The sequence below is a fragment of the Tachyglossus aculeatus genome, chromosome 19, assembly GCF_015852505.1.
Source record: "Tachyglossus aculeatus isolate mTacAcu1 chromosome 19, mTacAcu1.pri, whole genome shotgun sequence".
Lineage (NCBI taxonomy): Eukaryota > Metazoa > Chordata > Mammalia > Monotremata > Tachyglossidae > Tachyglossus > Tachyglossus aculeatus.
The window spans coordinates 32657454-32676344 of NC_052084.1; the positions used below are offsets into that span (position 1 = coordinate 32657454).

At 45.4% G+C, this 18891-nt stretch overlaps 1 protein-coding gene across 2 annotated transcripts; it reads left to right on the forward strand.

Annotated features, from left to right (window-relative positions):
* Nucleotides 1-13763: 13763 nt before the first annotated feature.
* Nucleotides 13764-18142, forward strand: PNRC1 (proline rich nuclear receptor coactivator 1). 2 transcript variants are annotated; one of them, XR_005455057.1, is made up of 3 exons: nt 13764-14293; nt 16915-17848; nt 17884-18142. XR_005455057.1 is itself a non-coding variant. In XM_038761205.1 (2 exons), exons 1-2 carry the CDS (start codon nt 13847-13849, stop codon nt 17353-17355), a joined length of 888 nt encoding a protein of 295 aa, XP_038617133.1. In that variant the 5' UTR covers nt 13764-13846; the 3' UTR covers nt 17356-18142. The 2 variants fall into 2 exon arrangements, 1 of the variants encoding a protein (XP_038617133.1); XM_038761205.1 differs by having other exon boundaries at nt 16915-18142.
* The last annotated feature ends 749 nt before the right edge of the window (nt 18143-18891 follow it).

Genomic DNA, 18891 nt, shown 5'->3' on the forward strand with positions numbered 1-18891 from the left:
ATCCAAGGACTGCATTTTAGCCCCTGTTAAGACTGGGAGGCAATCCAATCTGCTCTGTTTGAACTGTTAAAAAACAGGGCAAGAGTAAATCCCCCTTTGATTACATTGAAGGCAAGGCTGCAAATGTTTATGGTTTCTGATTTGTACTCTATTTTTTGCAGAAGGATGTTTGGCTTGCCTCGTGGAATCGGTTGGGCTCCTTAGGGACGCAACTCAGTGTTAGAGCACAGGACTGGGGGTCAGGAGACCTGGGTTCTCGTCCCGACTCTGCCCCTTGCTTGCTGGGGGATCTAGGGCAAGTCACTTAACTTCTCTGTGCTTCAGTTTCCTCATTTGTAAAATGGGGATTTAATAACCGTTCTCCCTCCTACTTAGACCTTGGGACAGGGACTGCGTCCGACCTGATTACCCCGCATCTACCCCAGAGCTTGGTACAGTGCTTGGCACGAAGTAAGAGCTTAACGAACACCACCATTATTGTTATTATTATAGCTGGGTGGTTATTCATCCAGTTTTATACCTGGCAGCCTGGTTTTTCAACCGATTGGTCCATCTTCCAGTACAGATTCGGTACGGAACATCTTTATATCTAGAATTTTTGTTTTCAGACCCTCCCTCGGTTCCTGATGCCAAGTTCCATGGCTCAGGAATTAGCACCCATGGTCAAGGGACCCGTGAAGGGGAAAAAACGACGCTGAACCAAGTACCAGTGCTTAGAACAGTGCTTTGCACATAGTAGGCGCTTAACAAATACCATCATTATTATTACTGGCCGCAGAGGACCATCAAGGTGTCCCAGATCAACCCTCTAGATTTGAGTGAAATCCAGCGGACATCTGCGAAATACAGCGTGTCTGACTTCATCGTTGTTACTTTATATGCTGGTGGTTTTAATTAGTATTTATTAAGCGCTCCTATGTGCAGAGCACTGTAAGCCCTGGGAAACAGTATACAGGTGGGATTTAGACATGGACTCTGTCCCTTGAGGGGCACAAGTGTATCTCAGGGCTGAGAATCACTTCTGGTTTATATTAACTCAAAATGGGAAAACCAGTGTGAACCAGTCCTTTCAGAGTGGATTTTCAAATCCTGGTTACAGTAGTTGAAGACAATGATTCTTTATTTTATTTTATTTTTTATTTTATTTTATTTTATTTTTTATTTTATTTTTATTTTATTTTGTTAATATGTTTTGTTTTGTCGTCTGTCTCCCCGTTCTGTGAGCCCGCTGTTGGGTAGGGACCGTCTCTAGATGTTGCCAACTTGTACTTCCCAAGCGCTTAGTACAGTGCTCTGCACACAGTAAGCGCTCAATAAATACGACAATGAATGAATGAATGATTCCTGGGGAAAGGACATATAAATTTTGCCTCTTTTTGAACATTTTAATGTCTGAATCTTCAGTGTTTGTATGCATTCAATTCACACAACACCTGATTCCCTAACTGCCCGCTTCCTTCTTTCTCCGGCTCGTTATTACCTATGTTCAATAAATATTAAACCACGAGAATAAAACTGAGAAATGTACTAAAGGGGGCTGTCTCTTCTTCTGCCTCTCCCAAAGGCAACCCTTTACTTTCAATAAGATCTAGATTTCTTTCCCAGAAAGCACCATTTTGTCCCATGCCAAAGCTTTTGTTTTCATACCGTTTGTTGACCTGGTCACCTAGAAACAATCAATTTTGAAGAGAACATAAGGTACTCTGGGGAAGATTTATTACTGATATGGATTTCCCATTTAGAGCTCAGTGACTCACTAGCTAAGTCCTGCAGCTTGCTCCTCCTCTAGATTGCCAGTTAGATGTTGACATTTATTCTCCAGAGTATAACTTTAAGATATCTGTTCTGTAAATCTGATAGATAAACCTAGATCTGAAGTGTTTCAAACCTCTTTCACAAGAAAACATGCCCAGAATGTCATATTATATATATATATATATATATATATATATGTGTGTGTATATATGTGTGTGTATCTATAAATATATTTAAAAATTAACATGATGCACGCAGTTCTATAAAGTGTGTTTTTACTATGTGTTATGGATAGTCTACTAAGGGGGCATTGGGATTTTTTTTCTCACAATGCACATCTATCTGATGTTATAATGTGAGCCCCATGCGGGACAGGGACTGCGTCTGACCTGATTATGTTTCAATCTACCCCAGCACTTAGTCTACTGCTTGAAATGTAATAAGCACTGAATCTAGTGCTTGAGATGTAATAAGCACCGAACAAATACCAGGAGAAAAATAATGACAAAAATAAAAGGGTTAAGACGTATATTGGCAACCTCCGATCAAGGCTTGCTTACAAAAGCAAGAGCCTTCCTTAACATGGGGTTTAGCAGGAGTGATGATAAACACAGATGGATGGTTAATCAAAAACAAGTAACTAGAGAGATGTGTTGGGTGCTGAGGGGAACCTGAGACTGACAAGGGACATCCATTCTTGAACAGCCTGCTGGCATTATCTCGCATGACTCAATGCTCCAAAGCTTTGACACATAAGTATCCCATTTCAGGACTTTCCCAAGTTCACGTCACATCCAAATCAGGATTAGCATCCTGGTCCAGATAGGCAGTTCCTCTTCTGAACGCGAACCGGCAGCTTCCTGGTTCGAATCCAAGTTCCTTTTTAGTAAACACAAATTGGCAACTCAGACTTAACCTTTTCTCCTTCAACAAACTGTTGTTTCTCCCAGCCACAAGGATACGGGGACTGTGAAGTGGAGCCCAGTGTGAATAAGTCTTTGGCAACCCCACCAAGGAATACGGTCCATTAATGTTGCAAGAGAGAAATTTCTGGAGTATGACGTAAATTCCCAATTCTTAAGTAGAATGGTTTCGCTTCTGGTTTATGTGAACCCAGAATGGGAAACCCAGGGTGAACCAACTCTTCTAGACTGGATTTTCACTTAAGTTGTGTTTAACTCTCCTTGCACAACTCCTTCAAAAGACAAATCACGTTCTAGTTTAAGCTCCCCAGGCCAGCTCTTCTAATCAGAAATTTTTCCATTTTATTTTAAAACTGCGTCTTTGATCTGATTTATTGTGGCCAAAGACTCAGGATAAAGAATTTTTTGGAGAGAATATTCAGCAGCCTTGTTTTCAACTTAATAGGCTAGTTAATGGAAGTCCTATCTATGAAAATTCAGAATGACTAGTTATCGGCAGCAGTTCTCCCCCCTACTCAAACGGTGAGCCCATGTGGGTCGGGACTGTGACGAACCTGATTATTTTCTATTTATACCAGCACTTAGTACAGTGTTTGGCACACAGTGAGAGCCTAACAAATACCACAATAATTAGTATTATATTATCATTCTTGGTCTAATCATTATTCAGAGCTGTCAGATTTCTATATCATGAGGCCATTTCAGTCCAACTAACAGGTAAGAGATCTAATAATCAAAAATCAGTTAGCCAGAGGGATCCTTGCCCAGTTTAGTCAGAACTTCCCGCTGGAAGCTGACACGACCTGTATGTAGGGAAGGGTCCTTCTACTGTGCTTCCATTTCGAGAGGGTCCCAGCTCAAGGCTGAAAGTCAATCGGGGTAGTTGTCAACAGGTGAAATTCCTGCAAAACACCGTTCAGCCTTCTGGTTTGCAAGTATTTTCTTGGATAACTGCTCCCCCAACATATGCATTCCGTTCTAAGCTCCACCCTGCCCAGTAACTTAGATGGGAATCCTCTACCAACTTTCGCCTTAGCCTTCCTCCAGCAGGGTTTCTGCTTCTCTGCCTAATACCTTATTCATCGTTTTTGATTCCAGAGGACCCATTTTTTCACTCAATTCCCCACAGACATGAAGGCAATTTGATAGCAATTAATCACAACCCGTGGTATTTATTGAGTGCTGTGTGCACACTACTCTACTAAACACTTGGGAAGGTACAATTCAACACCGACTGTTCGTTGGGGGCAAGGAACATATCTTCCACCTCTGTTATACTCTCACAATCAATCAATCAATCAATCAATCGTATTTATTGAGCGCTTACTGTGTGCAGAGCACTGTACTAAGCGCTTGGGAAGTGCAAGTTGGCAACATATAGAGACAGTCCCTACCCAACAGTGGGCTCACAGTCAGCGCTTAGTACGGTGCTTTGCACTCAGTAAGTGCTCAATTAATACAACTGACTGATTCATAGTGGCCTACAAGAAGCTTATGGAGAAGTAGCTGTGGCTTAGTGGAAAGATCATGGGCTTTGGAGTCAGAGGTCATGGGTTCGAATCCCAGCTCTGCCACTTGTCAGCTGTGTGACTTTGGGCAAGTCACTTAACTTCTCTGGGCCTCAGTTCCCTCATCTGTAAAAATGGGGACTAAGACTGTGAGCCCCATGTGGGATAACCTGATAACCTTGTATCTTCCCCAGCGCTTAGAAGAGTGCTTTGCACATAGTAAGCGCTTAACAAATACCATCATTATTATTATGGTCTACGGCGGGGGGTACCAGACATTAAAAGAAATTACAGACAGGGGACTATGCCTCAGCTTACCCAGCACTTAGAACACTGCTTTGCACATAGTAAGTGCTTAATAAATGCCATTGTTATTATTATTATTATTATTTACCTAGAAAGCTCAAGACTGAGGCTGAGAAACGATGTTTTCTGTTCCAGGTCACCCATTTGCAGGACTCCTGATTGACCCAGATGTCAGCTGAGTCAGAGCTGCTGCCTGGGAGAGCTGGGAATAGCGCTCAATAAATGTCACTGACGGACTGGTGGATGTCTGACTTGCCCAAGGCCAAACAGCAGATAAGTGGTAGAGCTGGGATTAAAACCCAGGCCCTTCTCACTCCCAGATCTCTGCTCTAACTACAGGGCAAAACAGCTTCTCCATATTTATTTCCCAACCTTCATCCTGGAGCTATACTGATTTACTAAACAGTATTTGTTGAGAAATTTGAGCCCCTTGAGTGGTATGCGTTAGGTTTTCTTCGCAGTGAATCGAATGAACCACTCACTCAACCACAGCTGATAACCTGGGAAATTAAAATCTCAGTTCCTGAAAGAATGACATCATTTTACAGAATGTGCCAAGCCATGCAGCTTAGTACTAATGATCAGCAAAGGCACTTATTCAAGCCCGTGAAACCTGCAGCAGGCGGAGAAAATCAGATTCTGAGATGGCCCAAAATGTTTTAAACAACATGTAAGCATCCCCTTGTTTTAATTTATATCATTGTCTATCTCACCTACTAGACTGTAGCTTCCTTGTGGCCAGAGATTTGTCTACCCACTGCATTGTACTCTCCCAAGCATTTAGTTCAGTGTTCTGCACAATAAGCACTCAATAATAATAATAATAACGGCATTTTTTAAGCGCTTACTATGTGCAAAGCACTGTTCTAAGCGCTGGGCACTCCTTAAATACCACTGACTGATCAATGTGTTCATGTGTACGGTTTTGCCCATTGGTCTACAATGTACTTTGCATTGTGCCCTATTCTGAGTCTGCATTTTCATACTTAACATTACAGTTGTCTCATTTGCTTGATGCTCTTCATTCATTATTGAGATTGTACCATTTTGCTAAATACTTATTTGCTCTTACGGCAAATCAATCAATCAATCGTATTTATTAATAATAATAATAATAATGGCATTTATTAAGCGCTTACTATGTGCAAAGCACTGTTCTAAGCGCTGGGGAGGTTACAAGGTGATCAGGTTGTCCCACGGGGGGCTCACAGTCTTAATCCCCATTTTACTGATGAGGGAATTGAGGCCCAGAGAAGTTAAGTGACTTGCCCAAAGTCACACAGCTGACAAGTGGCGGAGCCGGGACTTGAACCCACGACCTCTGACTCCAAAGCCCGGGCTCTTTCCATTGAGCCACGCTGCTTCCATAATAATGGCATTTATTAAGCGCTTACTATGTGCAAAGCACTGTTCTAAGCGCTGGAGAGATTACAAGGTGATCAGGTTGTCCCACGGGGGGCTCACAGTCTTAATCCCCATTTTACAGATGAGGTAACTGAGGCACAGAGAAGTTAACTGACTTGCCCAAAGTCACACAGCTGACAATTGGCAGAGCTGGGATTTGAACCCATGAACCCATGACCTCTGACTCCAAAGTCCGAGCTCTTCCCACTGAGCCACACTGCTTCTCTAGCCACACTGCTTCTCTCAGTCGTATTTATTAATCAATCAATCGTATTTATTAATAATAATAATAATAATAATGGCATTTATTGAGCGCTTACTGTGTGCAGAGCACTGTACTAAGCGCTTGGGAAGTACAAGTTGGCAACATATAGAGACAGTCCCTACCCAACAGTGGGCTCACAGTCTAAAAGTGGGGGGGATGTTTGTATTTCCCTGTACATTTCTAGAGCAGTACTTTCCCTGTATATTTCTTGGCCCCACATACACTGAGTCTATTTGCCAATTCCAACTAGCCTGCAGACCACATGTCCAGCCTGATTATTGTCTTGCTTTGACCATGGCATGTGCCATGGCTGCTTTCTATCCTTGTCAATCAATCAATCGTATTTATTGAGCGCTTACTATGTGCAGAGCATTGTACTAAGTGCTTGGGAAGTACAAATTGGCATCACAAAGAGACAGTCCCTACCCAACAGTGGGCTCACAGTCTAAAAGGGGGAGACAGAGAACAGAACCAAACATACCAACAAAATAAAATAAGTAGGATAGAAATGTACAAGTAAAATAAATAAATAAATAAATAAATAAATAAATAGAGTAATAAATATGTACAATATGTTCTGTATATATGTACAACCATATATACATATATACAGGTGCTGTGGGGAAGGGAAGGAGGTAAGACGGGGGGATGAAGAGGGGGACGAGGGGGAGAAGAAAGAAGGGGCTCAGTCTGGGAAGGCCTCCTGGAGGAGGTGTCTTTTTGGTTTGGCCACAAACTGTTCTTGAAGAGAAAAAAGATAAATAGGCTTGAGAGAGAGAGAAGATTGTCATTTGTTTCAGAGGATGTGAATGTGAATTAATTTCACTTCAGTACAATGCACCCAGCCCAGCCACTTCCAACTCCTGTGTTGAGAGATGGGACATCTCTCAGTAGGTGTGAGCAGCAATCAGGGAGCTGATGGCCCAACCATTTCCTGATGTCCCACTGAATACCTAGCAGCCCCCGAGAGAAAGGCCCAGGATGTCTGAATAGGGGGTAGACGATAGGATTTGGATGCAGGGTGTTGGCCTAGTGCTCCAGGGCTCTTCGATAGGATGTCCCACCAAATACCTAGCAGCCCCCAGGAGAAAGGTCCAGGATGTCTGAATAGGGGGTAGACAATAGGATTTGGATGCAGGGTGTTGGCCTAGTGCTCCAGGGCTCTTCGATAGGATGTCCCACCAAATACCTAGCAGCCCCCGGGAGAAAGGTCCAGGATGTCTCCTTGGCGTATAGACAATAGGATTTGGGTGTAGGGTGTTGGCCTGGGGCTGCAACCAGCAGGGAGTTTCCTTGGATCAAAGAGGCCCTGGCTGGAACACTGAGCATGACAAAGGCCAGATTGGACAGAAAGTTTTGGCTTGGGTATGAGAGAGGAAGCTTGGCTGGCTGAGGCAAATCTTACTGCACCCCACAGTCTGTTGAATTTGAGCTTTGGGGATTCCCTGCCCATCAGGAAGTCCTCCAATATGTCTATTCAAATAGACACTCAGCTGTTTATTCTGATTCCACTGTGTGCACGGCACTGGGCTAAGCGCTTGGGAGAGTACACTATAACCATAAAGAGAAGCAGCATGGCTCAGTGGAAAGAGCATGGGCTTTGGAGTCGGAGGTCATGATTCAAATCCCGGCTCCACCACGTCCGCTGTGTGACCTTGGGCAAGTCACTTAACTCCTCAGAGCCTCAGTTACCTCATCTGTATAATAGGGATTAAGACTGTGAGCCCCACGTGGGACAACCTGATCACCTTGGATCCCCCCAGTGCTTAGAGCAGTGCTTTGCACATAGTAAGCGCTTAAAAAATACCATCAAAAAAAAAAATAAGAAAGAGAAACATTCCCTGCCCACAACGAGCTTATTGCTCTAGAGCCCACAGTCTAGGTCCTCAGGAGCCATGTAGATGTCTAGGTTACTTTTACACATTTGTTATAGATATAAAATGCCCACAAAAGATGCCCATATTAGATATCTTTTACTTATTTTGTGCATGTTCTTTGATCATCTGGCTGCCCCTTCACGCTGCTCCCCCATAGATTGGAAATGCCTTCTATTTTAGACTGTGAGCCCACCGTTGGGTAGGGACTGTCTCTATATGTTGCCAATTTGGACTTCCCAAGCGCTTACTACAGTGCTGTGCGCATAGTAAGCGCTCAATAAATACGATTGATGATGATGATGATGTTTGTAAGTGATGTTCTGTCACCTCTCCTGTTAGATGAGAAAATCCTGGTGGGCAGGGAACTTGTCTCGGGCTTCTATTGCCCTTTCCCAAGTGCTCAGTAAAATGAATGGCGATCAGTACCTTTTACAGCTATCACTTCCACTTCTTCCTGCCTCACCTGATCTTCTAACTCCACTGTGGGACTTAGCCAGAAGGGCGGGCAACTTGGAAATAGTGCCCCGGGGACAGGACTCTCCTGGGGATTTGGAGGATGGAGCAGCAGAGAAAGATGAGGAGAGGGAAAGGAGAGGGAAGAGAACTGCAGACCCTCTCCACTCCCCCAAACAGCAACAGCAGCGGCCTTCCTCCCTGTCTTCCCCATGGCAACCCCGTGGGATTTAGGGAAGAGTTTACCCCACCCTCAGCCCCATAGCACTTAGGCACATATCCAACTCTGTTGTACTGTATTCTCCCAAGTGCTTAGCCCTGAGCACGGCACTCTGCACACAGTGAGCGGTTCAGGAAATATTGATTGACTGATGCAAAGAACTGCCTCCGCTGCATTTTTTAAGTATATATAGGTAAGCCTCTCCACCTGCCATTACGATGGCAAGCTGGCTTGCCACGGTTTCACCAGGCTCCCTTCTTTGCAGGGCTATACACAGCGGCACTGCCGGTTTACATGAGACCTGGGGAAAAAAAAGAAGGGGTCCCCTGTGCATAGGCCCTTGCAGACTGAGTCACAGGTAAGTTAAATCGTCATCATCATCATCACTCGTATTTATTGAGCGCTTACTATGTGCAGAGCACTGTACTAAGCGCTTGGGAAGTACAAATTGGCAACATATAGAGACAGTCCCTACCCAACAGTGGGCTCACAGTCTAAAAGGGGGAGACAGAGAACAAAACCAAATGACTCACCCAACATCACACAGCAGATAAGCGGCGAAGCCAGGATTAGAACCCAGGTCCTTCTGACACCCAGGCCCACGCTCTAGCCACTAAGCCACCCTGCTTCCCCCCAAATTAAGTCCTAACTTTATCCTTAATTTACCCCCTAATAGCCCCACCCTCTACCCCATTCCCTGAGTTGCTCAGAGAAGGTGACATAAAAGAACCTTCTGTTAACCACTCTGCCTTTGACTGCTCCTACACCCTTAAAGTGTATTTTAGACTTAGATACACGGGCTGAATCTGAATCAGTGCCTTTGTATCTATTCCCAGTGCTTAGCACATTGTAAGTATGTTCAAAATGCCTGTACTAGTAATGCTATTACTACAATTAGAACAGGGAGATTAGAAGCCTCCAAACTAATTGAAATTTCTTGTCTAGCATCATTGCAGCCCACTCAGGCTGACGTGTGTGTGTGTGTGTGTGTGTGTGTGTGTATGTATACACACACCCGACTACCCCCTCTTTGTCAAAGGATTTTGCACACAGTAGCTGTTTGATGATGATGCTTGGCAAAACATCACTCTTTCAAATACTGCTTTGAAAAAGACAAACCCCTTATTTAATCAGTAGCGAAAAAAACATTATTTTCTGTTAATCTAAGTAGAATTACAGGGCTCCAGACAAAAAGAAACATTTCTTAGTGAGTGGGAGGTAAACATATGGAATTTGTTACTGTGAGAAGTTGTGCAGACTGAAAATATCAGCATGTTGAAAAAAATTCCTGGAAAAGCAGTCCACTATCACCAGTGGAGAGTTAGCGGCATTCTTAAACTGGGTCATCAAACTTCCTCCTACTGCCAGGTTAATTTTAGGAATAACCATTTTACTCCATGTCAAACACTGTGCTAAATGCTGGGGCCGAGACAAGATTATGAGGTTGAAATTAACAATGGGAACCATCAAAATTTTATAAGAGATTGGTCTTCAAGACTGTGAGCCCATTGTTGGGTAGAGACCGTCTCTATATGTTGCCGAATTGTACTCTCCAAGCGCTTAGTGCAGGCTCTTCACACAGTAAACGCTCAATAAATACGAATGAATGTTTATGCTAGGATAGTAAACCAAGTAGTTTGGGAGTGAATCAATCCCACCCCTCCACGGAAGGGTGATTATTTTTGAAGTGGATTTCCAGATCTACTCATCCTAAATTTCTCACAAAATGAGTTAACAATCGGGGCTGAAAAGACTCAAAATGGTGGCTTTCTAGTCTGTTGGCCTTTGAAGCTGCTTACCCCTCTCTAAAATCCCTACTTCCTTTTCCCCCATGTTCTTAAAATGAAATACTGGCACCCTACAATCCAGATAGTTTAACATCCCAAAGTGGGATTAAAGTATTTTTTAACAAAAGCTAATTAGCACCTATTTAGAAGAAGAACTGTTCTTTCCTGTTTTTTGATAACAGAGTTTAAACCAGTGACTTTAGTGGTTCTCTTCCGTTCCTCTGGCCATAGTACCCTACTGCTTTGGCTTTGTTCCTTTTATTTTTACTTTGAATTCATCCTTGTTTTATGCGTTAGTGTTTCCATTGTTTCATTTTTTCCCCCCTTATATTTTTAGACTGCGAGCCCCTTGAGGGCAGGGACTAACTAAATCTCACCCTTCTGATTTCTTCAGAGGATAGAATGAGTGCCCTGCTTTGCGCCCAGGAGACCCTTCATTAGTATAGTTACTACTGTTGATACTGATTAGTGCTGGGGTTTGCTAGCATGATTGAATCTGGGAAAGCTTCTACTACGATCTTGTGCTTTAAAACTAGGGGTTTATTATCTAGTGGCAACAATAAACTGTAACTGTTTGTTTAATAAGCTAATAATAAACTGTTAAACTGTTTACAGTGCTACTTAATTTTAGGAACCAACTTGTCAAATGGCCCTCCCAACTTCCCAAGTTGTCACCTTCTTTAACCGTCAACTCACCTTTAATTTACCGTCAACTCACCTTTAATTTAGTCAGTGGAAAAACTGGGTCACTGCAGTGTGTAGGCAAAATGAAGACTGCCCTTTTCCTAAGGGAACTTGAACTCACTTCTAAATATTGAACTTACTGTCCTGAGATTAGCCCTAAACATTGGGAAGGGATATGAGTCATTTCCAACCACTTTCTAATGACTCCGAGAGTGATCTAATTTTAATTTTGTGCAACAGGTGGGAAGCTTCCTGCAACAAGGTAGATAATAGCTTTGTTATCAGCCTGTTTAGGCAAAATGACTTAAATACACTTGGTCCTAAGCAAGTTTCCAAAATACTCTTCAAATAATAAGGAAAGGAATGAGTTCCAGAGAAGTGAAGTGGTTTGCCCAAGGTCACACAGCAGACAAGCGGCGGAACCGGCATTAGAACCCATGACCTTCTGACTCCCGGGCTCGTGCTCTATCTACTAGGCCATGCCACTTCTCTGGGCCTCAGTTCCCTCATCTGTAAAATGGGGGTCACGACTGTGCACCCCATGTCAGACGTACATTGTGTCCAACCTGATTATGTTATATGTACCCCAGCACTTAGTACAGCGCCTGGCACAGTAAACACTTAACCAATATAGTAAAAAAAAAAAAGGACACCTTCAGCTTCTGACGTCGAATTTAGGGCAATTTTCCTATCCCTTTTTCTAAAGGACCCTTAGCCTCGCTGGCATTTGACTACAAATGAGCCCCTTGTTGGGTAGGGATGGTCTCTGCTGCTGAATTGTACTTTCCAAGCGCTCAATACACTGCTGTGCACACAGTAAGAGCTCAATATATACGTATATATGTACATTTTTGCTTGGCACCTAGTAAGTGCTTAACAAATACCATTATTGTAATACTATTACTATTTATTCTATTCATTTTATTAATGGTGTGTATATATCTATAATTCTGTTTATTTGTTTTGATGCTATTGATGCCTGCCTACTTTTGTTTTGTTAGAGAAGCAGCAGCGTGGCTCAGTAGAAAGAACCTGGGCTTGGGAGTCAGAGGTCATTGGTTCCAATCCCACTGCTGCCCCATGTCTGCTGTGTGACTTTGGGCAAGTCACTTAACTTCTTTGTGCCTCTGTAAAATGGGGATTAAGACTGTGAGCCCCACATGGGACAACCTGATCACCTTGTATCTTTCCTAGGGCTTAGAACAGTGTTTGGCATATAGTAAGTGCCTAACAAATGCTATTATTATTACTATCATTGTCTGTCTGCCCCCTTCTAGACTGTGAGCCCGTGGTTGGGGACTGTCTCTGTTTCTCATCTGGAAAATGGCAGTGTGGCTCAGTGGAAAGAGCCCGGGCTTGGGAGTCAGAGGTCATGGGTTCAAATCCTGACTCCGCCACTTAGCTGTGGGACCTTGGGCAAGTCACTTCACTTCTCTGGGCCTCAGTTCCCTCATCTGTAAAATGGGGACTAAGAATGTGAGCCCCATGTGGGGCAACCAGATCACCTTGTAACCTCCCTAGTGCTTAGAACAGTGCTTTGCACATAGTAAGCGCTCAATAAATGCCATTATTATTATTATTCTCCGGGCCTCAGTTCCCTCATCTGTAAAATGAGGACTAAGACTGTGGGGCCCATGTGGGACAACCTGATCACCTTGTAACTTCCCTAGCGCTTAGAACAGTGCTGTGCACATTGTAAGCTTTTAATAAATGCCATTATTATTATTATTCTCTTGGCCTCAGTTCCCTCATCTGTAAAATGGGGACTAAGACTGTGGGGCCCATGTGGGACAACCTGATCACCTTGTAACCTCCCTGGTGCTTAGAACAGTGCTTTGCACATAGTAGGCGCTTAATAAATGCCATTATTATTATTATTATTCTCTGGGCCTCAGTTCCCTCATCTGTAAAATGGGGACTAAGACTGTGGGGCCCATGTGGGACAACCTGATCACCTTGTAGCCTCCCTAGCGCTTCGAACAGTGCTGTGCACACTGTAAGCTTTTAATAAATTCCATTATTATTATTATTATTCTCTGGGCCTCAGTTCCCTCATCTGTAAAATGGGGACTAAGACTGTGGGGCCCATTTGGGGCAACCTTAATCAATCAATCAATCGTATTTATCACCTTGATCACCCTGTATCCTCCCCCCACTGCTTAGAGCAGTGCTTGGCCCATAGTAAGCGCTTAATAAATGCCATTATTACTATTATTATTATTATGAGGCGACGACGACTTCCTGAGGGGACGAGGGCGGGAGGGCGTCGCGCAGGCGCAGTGGGCGCCCTTTGTGCCGCGCCGGGGCGCCTTGTTGTTTGTGTTCCTGCCTCGGCGGCGGAGGGGGCGGGGCCCGTAGGGGGCGTGGCTCCAACGGCGCGATCCGATTGGCTCTCACGGGGCGGGCGAGGAGGGGGCAAGGCCTGGTGAGGGCGTGGCCCAGGCGGCGCGATCCGATTGGCTGTCGCGGGGCGGGCGAGGAGGGGGCGTGCCCGTCCGGCGCGATCCGATTGGCTCCCGCGGGGCGGCGGGGCGGGGCCAGCGGGCGATAACAACAGCCCGCTCCCGCCGCGGTTAGTCGGTGCTGCGCCGCCGATCGCGTTGCAGCGCTGGCTCCCTTTGGGTTCTCGTAGCTGCGGCTGCCGCCTCCTCCTTTTTGTCCCCCATGACCGTCGTCTCGGTCCCCCTCCGGGACCCGCCGTTTTTTGGCGGCCGCCTGGCCCCCCCCCTGAGCCTCTCGGCGCGGGGTTACTTCGGCCCCGTCCCCGTGGTGGCCGCGGCCCCGCCGCCCTTCTTGCCCCGGCTCCCGGACCCGCGGGGGCTGCCGCCGACCCTCCTGCTCCGTCACTTTCTGGGGGACGCCTCCTGCCGGGCCGCGCCGATGCCCCCTACCTGCTGCCTCCCCCCGGGCCACCCCCGGGCCGCGCCGAAGAAGCGAAGGAAGAAAAAGATCCGGCCCAGCCCGGCGGGGCAGGTCCCCTGCCGCCACCAGCAACACCGGCCCGGACTCGGGGAGCGGCGGGAGCTCTGCCCTCCCGCCGCCCCTGCCCCGCTCCCGGGGGCCCGGGCTGGACAGCCGACCCCCGGAGGCTCCTCGAATTTGGAAAAGGAGGTGAGAAGGCTGCTGCGGGGTGGGGACGGGGGGGATGGGACGGTGCCTGTTTACTCGGGAGGGAAGTTTCCGTGACGCCCTCCCGCTTCCGGCCGCGGCGGGGAGCGGCGCTGATTGGCTCCCGGGGGCGAGCCAATCAGCGCCGCCGCTGCGCCCAGCAACACTCCCGATTTAGAAGGCTGGTGGGTTACGTCACCGCGCGCTCCCGGACGGTTACGTCACCGCGCGCGCGCGCCCCCGCGCGGCGGCCCGTGAGGGAACCTCCTCACGCCCAGTGTTACCACAGTATGGCGAGTTGCCCAAAGTGGCTAAATTGGGCGTCACTTTACCTCATTTTTTTTAAATTTTAAATAAAGAAATAATAACAATTGCGTCGTTGAAGCGCTACCTATGTACAAAGCGCTGGGATGGATACAGGCAACTTGGGTTGGACACATGGGGCTCACATTCTCCATCCCCATTTCACAGCCGGGGGGACTGAGGCCCAGAGAAGTGAGGGGACTTACCCGAGGTCACACGGCAGACCCGTGGCGGAGTCGGGATTCGAACCCAGGACCTTCTGATTCCCAGGCCCGGGCTCTATACACTAGGCCGTGCCGCTTCTCCATGTTCTGACTATGGAAGATAAGAAGAAAATTTAGGTCATTCAAGTTGCTGATATCTTGGGGTGTTTTGGGGGCAAAAAATCCAATTTTAGGGGAGGAGTCTGTTTAGGTCCGCATTTCGGATAGGGATGGGGTTGCAATTCATTCAATCGTATTTACTGAGCGCTTACTGTGTGCAGAGCACTGTACTAAGCGCTTGGGAAGTCCAAGTTTGCAACGTATAGAGGACCCAACAGTGGGCTCACAGTCTAGAAGGGGGAGACAGACAACAAAACAAAACATATAAACCAAATAAAAAATAGAATAAATACGTACCAGTAAAATAATTATCTGGGCAGACAAGGATGGCCTCCATCAAAAGACCTCCCCGCTTACCCAGATGGCCGCAAACAGCAACATTCAGGGCATTGAAACAATGGTTGTGGATATAAACCAAATGAAATAAATAGAATAAATACATACAAGTAAAATAATTCTCTGGGCAGACGAGGATGGCCACCATCAAAAGACCTCCCCGCTTACCCCGATGGCCGCAAACAGCAAAATTCAGGGCATTGAAACAATCGTTGTGGAAAACTAGAGCAAAAACTTAAAAACCCCCAAAACTGGCTAAAGGTGAAAGTTATTAGTTTGCCGCCACCTCAATTACGAAAAGATGGATTGGTGTTTGCGGATGGCAGCGGGTCTCCATGGATAATTTGAGTGCCTACTTTGTGCCGACCTTTATACTAAGACATAGACATGGTCCTTGCCCACAGATACTTTACAAACTAGCGGGGGAAGACCAAATAAAACGCAGGTAGGGAAAAACACCCGAGGGTAGTACAGTGCCTTCGGGAAGAGGGAGTGGGGTGAGGCACTAAGAGCTTGGAGGATGAGCATTCAGGGGCCTAGGTGGAGATGTTGGGGAGACGAAAAGTAAATGGGGAGGTTGAGCTTGAGGTGTGTAAAATGGGTTGTTAGGGCAAGAGTGGATAACTAGAGGGATTGGGTGTCAAGAAATGGGCATCCACTGGAAGATTGAGGAGCGGCGAGGTGTGCCCAAACAGTGGTTTAGAAACTCTAGCTAGGCAGCAGAGTGAAACATAGGAAAGGGGGTGGGGGGCGGCAGAAGCCAGAGAGGTCAACAAGGAGGTCAGCCGGGATGGGGCAGGGGCTTGGATCAGCAAGTTGTTAGTTTGGATGAAGAGGAACCAGTGGATTTGGGAAAGATGAGACATGGGAAATTCCCAAGTTGTGGGCCTTGTGAGACAGGGAGGACTGGTGGTGAGGAGGAAGTGTTTGGGAGGTGGTTTGGGAAATGTTTTGAACATGTAGTGCTGGTGGTGGGACATGAGCATAGCCTGGAGGCGGGAGGAAAGGTGAAGGAGAAGAGATCCAGGTTTAATCAATTACTTTGGGGAGCCCAAGAGTTCCCCTTGAGGAGTGGCTCTACAAAATAAATTAACTTAATATTTGGATAGTTCACAGACTGACCTGTTTTAAAGTAGAGTTCATTATTATTATTGCGTTTAAGGGCTTACTATATGTCAAAACACACTTCTAAGTCCCTAGGGATAGGGAGACTAGGCAGTGAATCCCCATTTCACAATCAAGGAAGCTGAAGCACAGAGAAGTTAAGTGGCTTTACCCAAGACCACACAGCAGACAACTGGCAGGGTCTGGATTAGAACCCAGGTCCTCTGACCCCCAGGCCAGTGCTCTTTCCACAACATGTACTTTTGAATTGCATCCGAAGGGCCAGTGACTTGTCCCCCTGTTATTAAAGACCTCTGACCTGAAGCAATACCTTTCAAGTAGTAGGGGTATCAAGAGTATTTCAAATTATTTCCCATCATTAGGCATTCTTAGGTGAGGTGAACTTTCATCTCATTGCTTTGAATATGGACAACTTTATCATTCAAAAAATCGCGACCGTTACGGCACAAGGAACCTGGAGAATTTTGACCTTATTTCTAAAATAAGAATTCAAATCGAGCCCTTGTACTGTTAACTTTTTTTTTTTTGTCTTTATAGGCTTCTAAAACAAAGATGGGAAAGCCAGAGAAGGCAACCATTCCCCACGGTCAGCTTGTTCACCGACACCTGGGTGAACAACCAAAGATAACCCGACAGAAAAGCAAATTTAACACACCTTTAACCAAGATCACCTCTGCAAAAAGAAATGAAAATAACTTTTGGCAGGATTCCATATCATCGGAGATCATTCAGAAGCAAGAGAAAAAGCCTTTTAAAAATACTGAGAACATCAGAAAGATGCAACTGCAGAAATCAGCCTTTCTGTCTGAAGCGAGCCAGAAGGAAAATTATGCCGGGGCAAAGTTTAGTGATCCACCGTCTCCTAGTGTCCTTCCAAAACCTCCCAGGCACTGGATGGGAAGCACATCTGATAATTTCAACCAAAACAAGGAGCTGATCGCCGTACACTTAAAAACTCTCCTTAAAGTTCAAGCTTAAACTTGGTCTGTACATACCGCTTTTTTTTTTTTAAGATTCTGGCGCTAACCTGGTTCAAACTTTGAATGTCTTGTTGCAACAGAGTGCAAAAGACTATAAGGTTTTCACATTACTTCTGAAACTTGTATCATATTTTATATTGTAAATACTGTATACCATGTAATATGTGTATATTGTTCATACTCTGAGAGGTACATTATAGTTTTGTTATGAAAGTATGTATTTTGCACTGCCTAAGTGGTAGATGTCTTGTAAATATAAAGTGGACAAGTTTTAATGTGTGGTCTTGCACACAAGAAGATCAATTCGTTTGCACAAAGTCCTGAAGGAGAGAAACGGCTTCTAAACTCAAGGTTGAGATTGAAATGTAACGGCTTCTAAACTCAAGGTTGAGATTGAAATGTAACGGCTTCTAAACTCAAGGTTGAGATTGAAATGTAACGGCTTCTAAACTCAAGGTTGAGATTGAAATGTAACGGCTTCTAAACTCAAGGTTGAGATTGAAATGTAACGGCTTCTAAACTCAAGGTTGAGATTGAAATGTGAACAGTTAACTGATGCACTACTGAGAACAAATCTAAGCCTGTGGCCCAATCATTGTAAACACAACTGCGTTCCTTTTTCTAAAATGGTTTTGTTTTGAGTGTTCTAAAAATGTATTTCCAGGTTTTTCGTCCAAATTCCCATGTGAAGCATTTCCCCACAAAGGGGATAATTTGAATGATTCCACACCCAATTGGATGTTATCAAATTTTAAAATAATAATTCGGCCTCCCTTTTAAAAATGCTTCGTCTCTCTTTGTGTGAGTGTATCGTGTTTGGGGAGTCAAATTTCTTGGCTGAAAATGATGGTCTTCAGGAATCAAATATTTTAGTGAGTCATCTTGCAGCAGATAGTACACTGTGCCACTAAAGAATGATCCCACTCCCCCCTTTTGCCCACCCCTGGCACTAGGATCAGTTAAGGCTACTTGCCCAGCAAAACCCCAGTGAGCTGTTCATTCATTCATTCAATCAATCGTATTTATTGAGCACTTACTGTGTGCAGAGCACTGTACTAAGCGCTTGGGAAGTCCAAGTTGGCAACATATAGAGACGGTCCCTATCCAACGGTGGGCTCACAGTCTAGAAGGGGGAGTTCTGGATTAACTGCTAGTGTGAGCCTCTTCCAGGAGCCTGAGTGGGATCTCCCCTTAGCTGACTGCACACACCATTACTGGACCCAGATAATCGAGAATATCGACCAAAAAAAGGCAGAGAGCTGAAGCTTCAGTACCTCAGCCTGATTGGGGTGCCTCAGCAGTGCTGAGACTAGAATGCCGGAGGGAAAGGCAGAGAAATGCAGTGATCCTCTGGTAATTCTCATGGAGGGAGCCACCACTTGCCTTTCCTTAGAGGGGCTGGACCTGGGTGTGACTTCTGGGGTGCTAAAAGGTCCAAAGAGACGATAATCGGGTGAGAAAATGGGGAGAAAAGACTTGGTTACATTCCTACATTTCTTTCTGTGGTGCAGGCAAAATAAAAACCACACCCAAA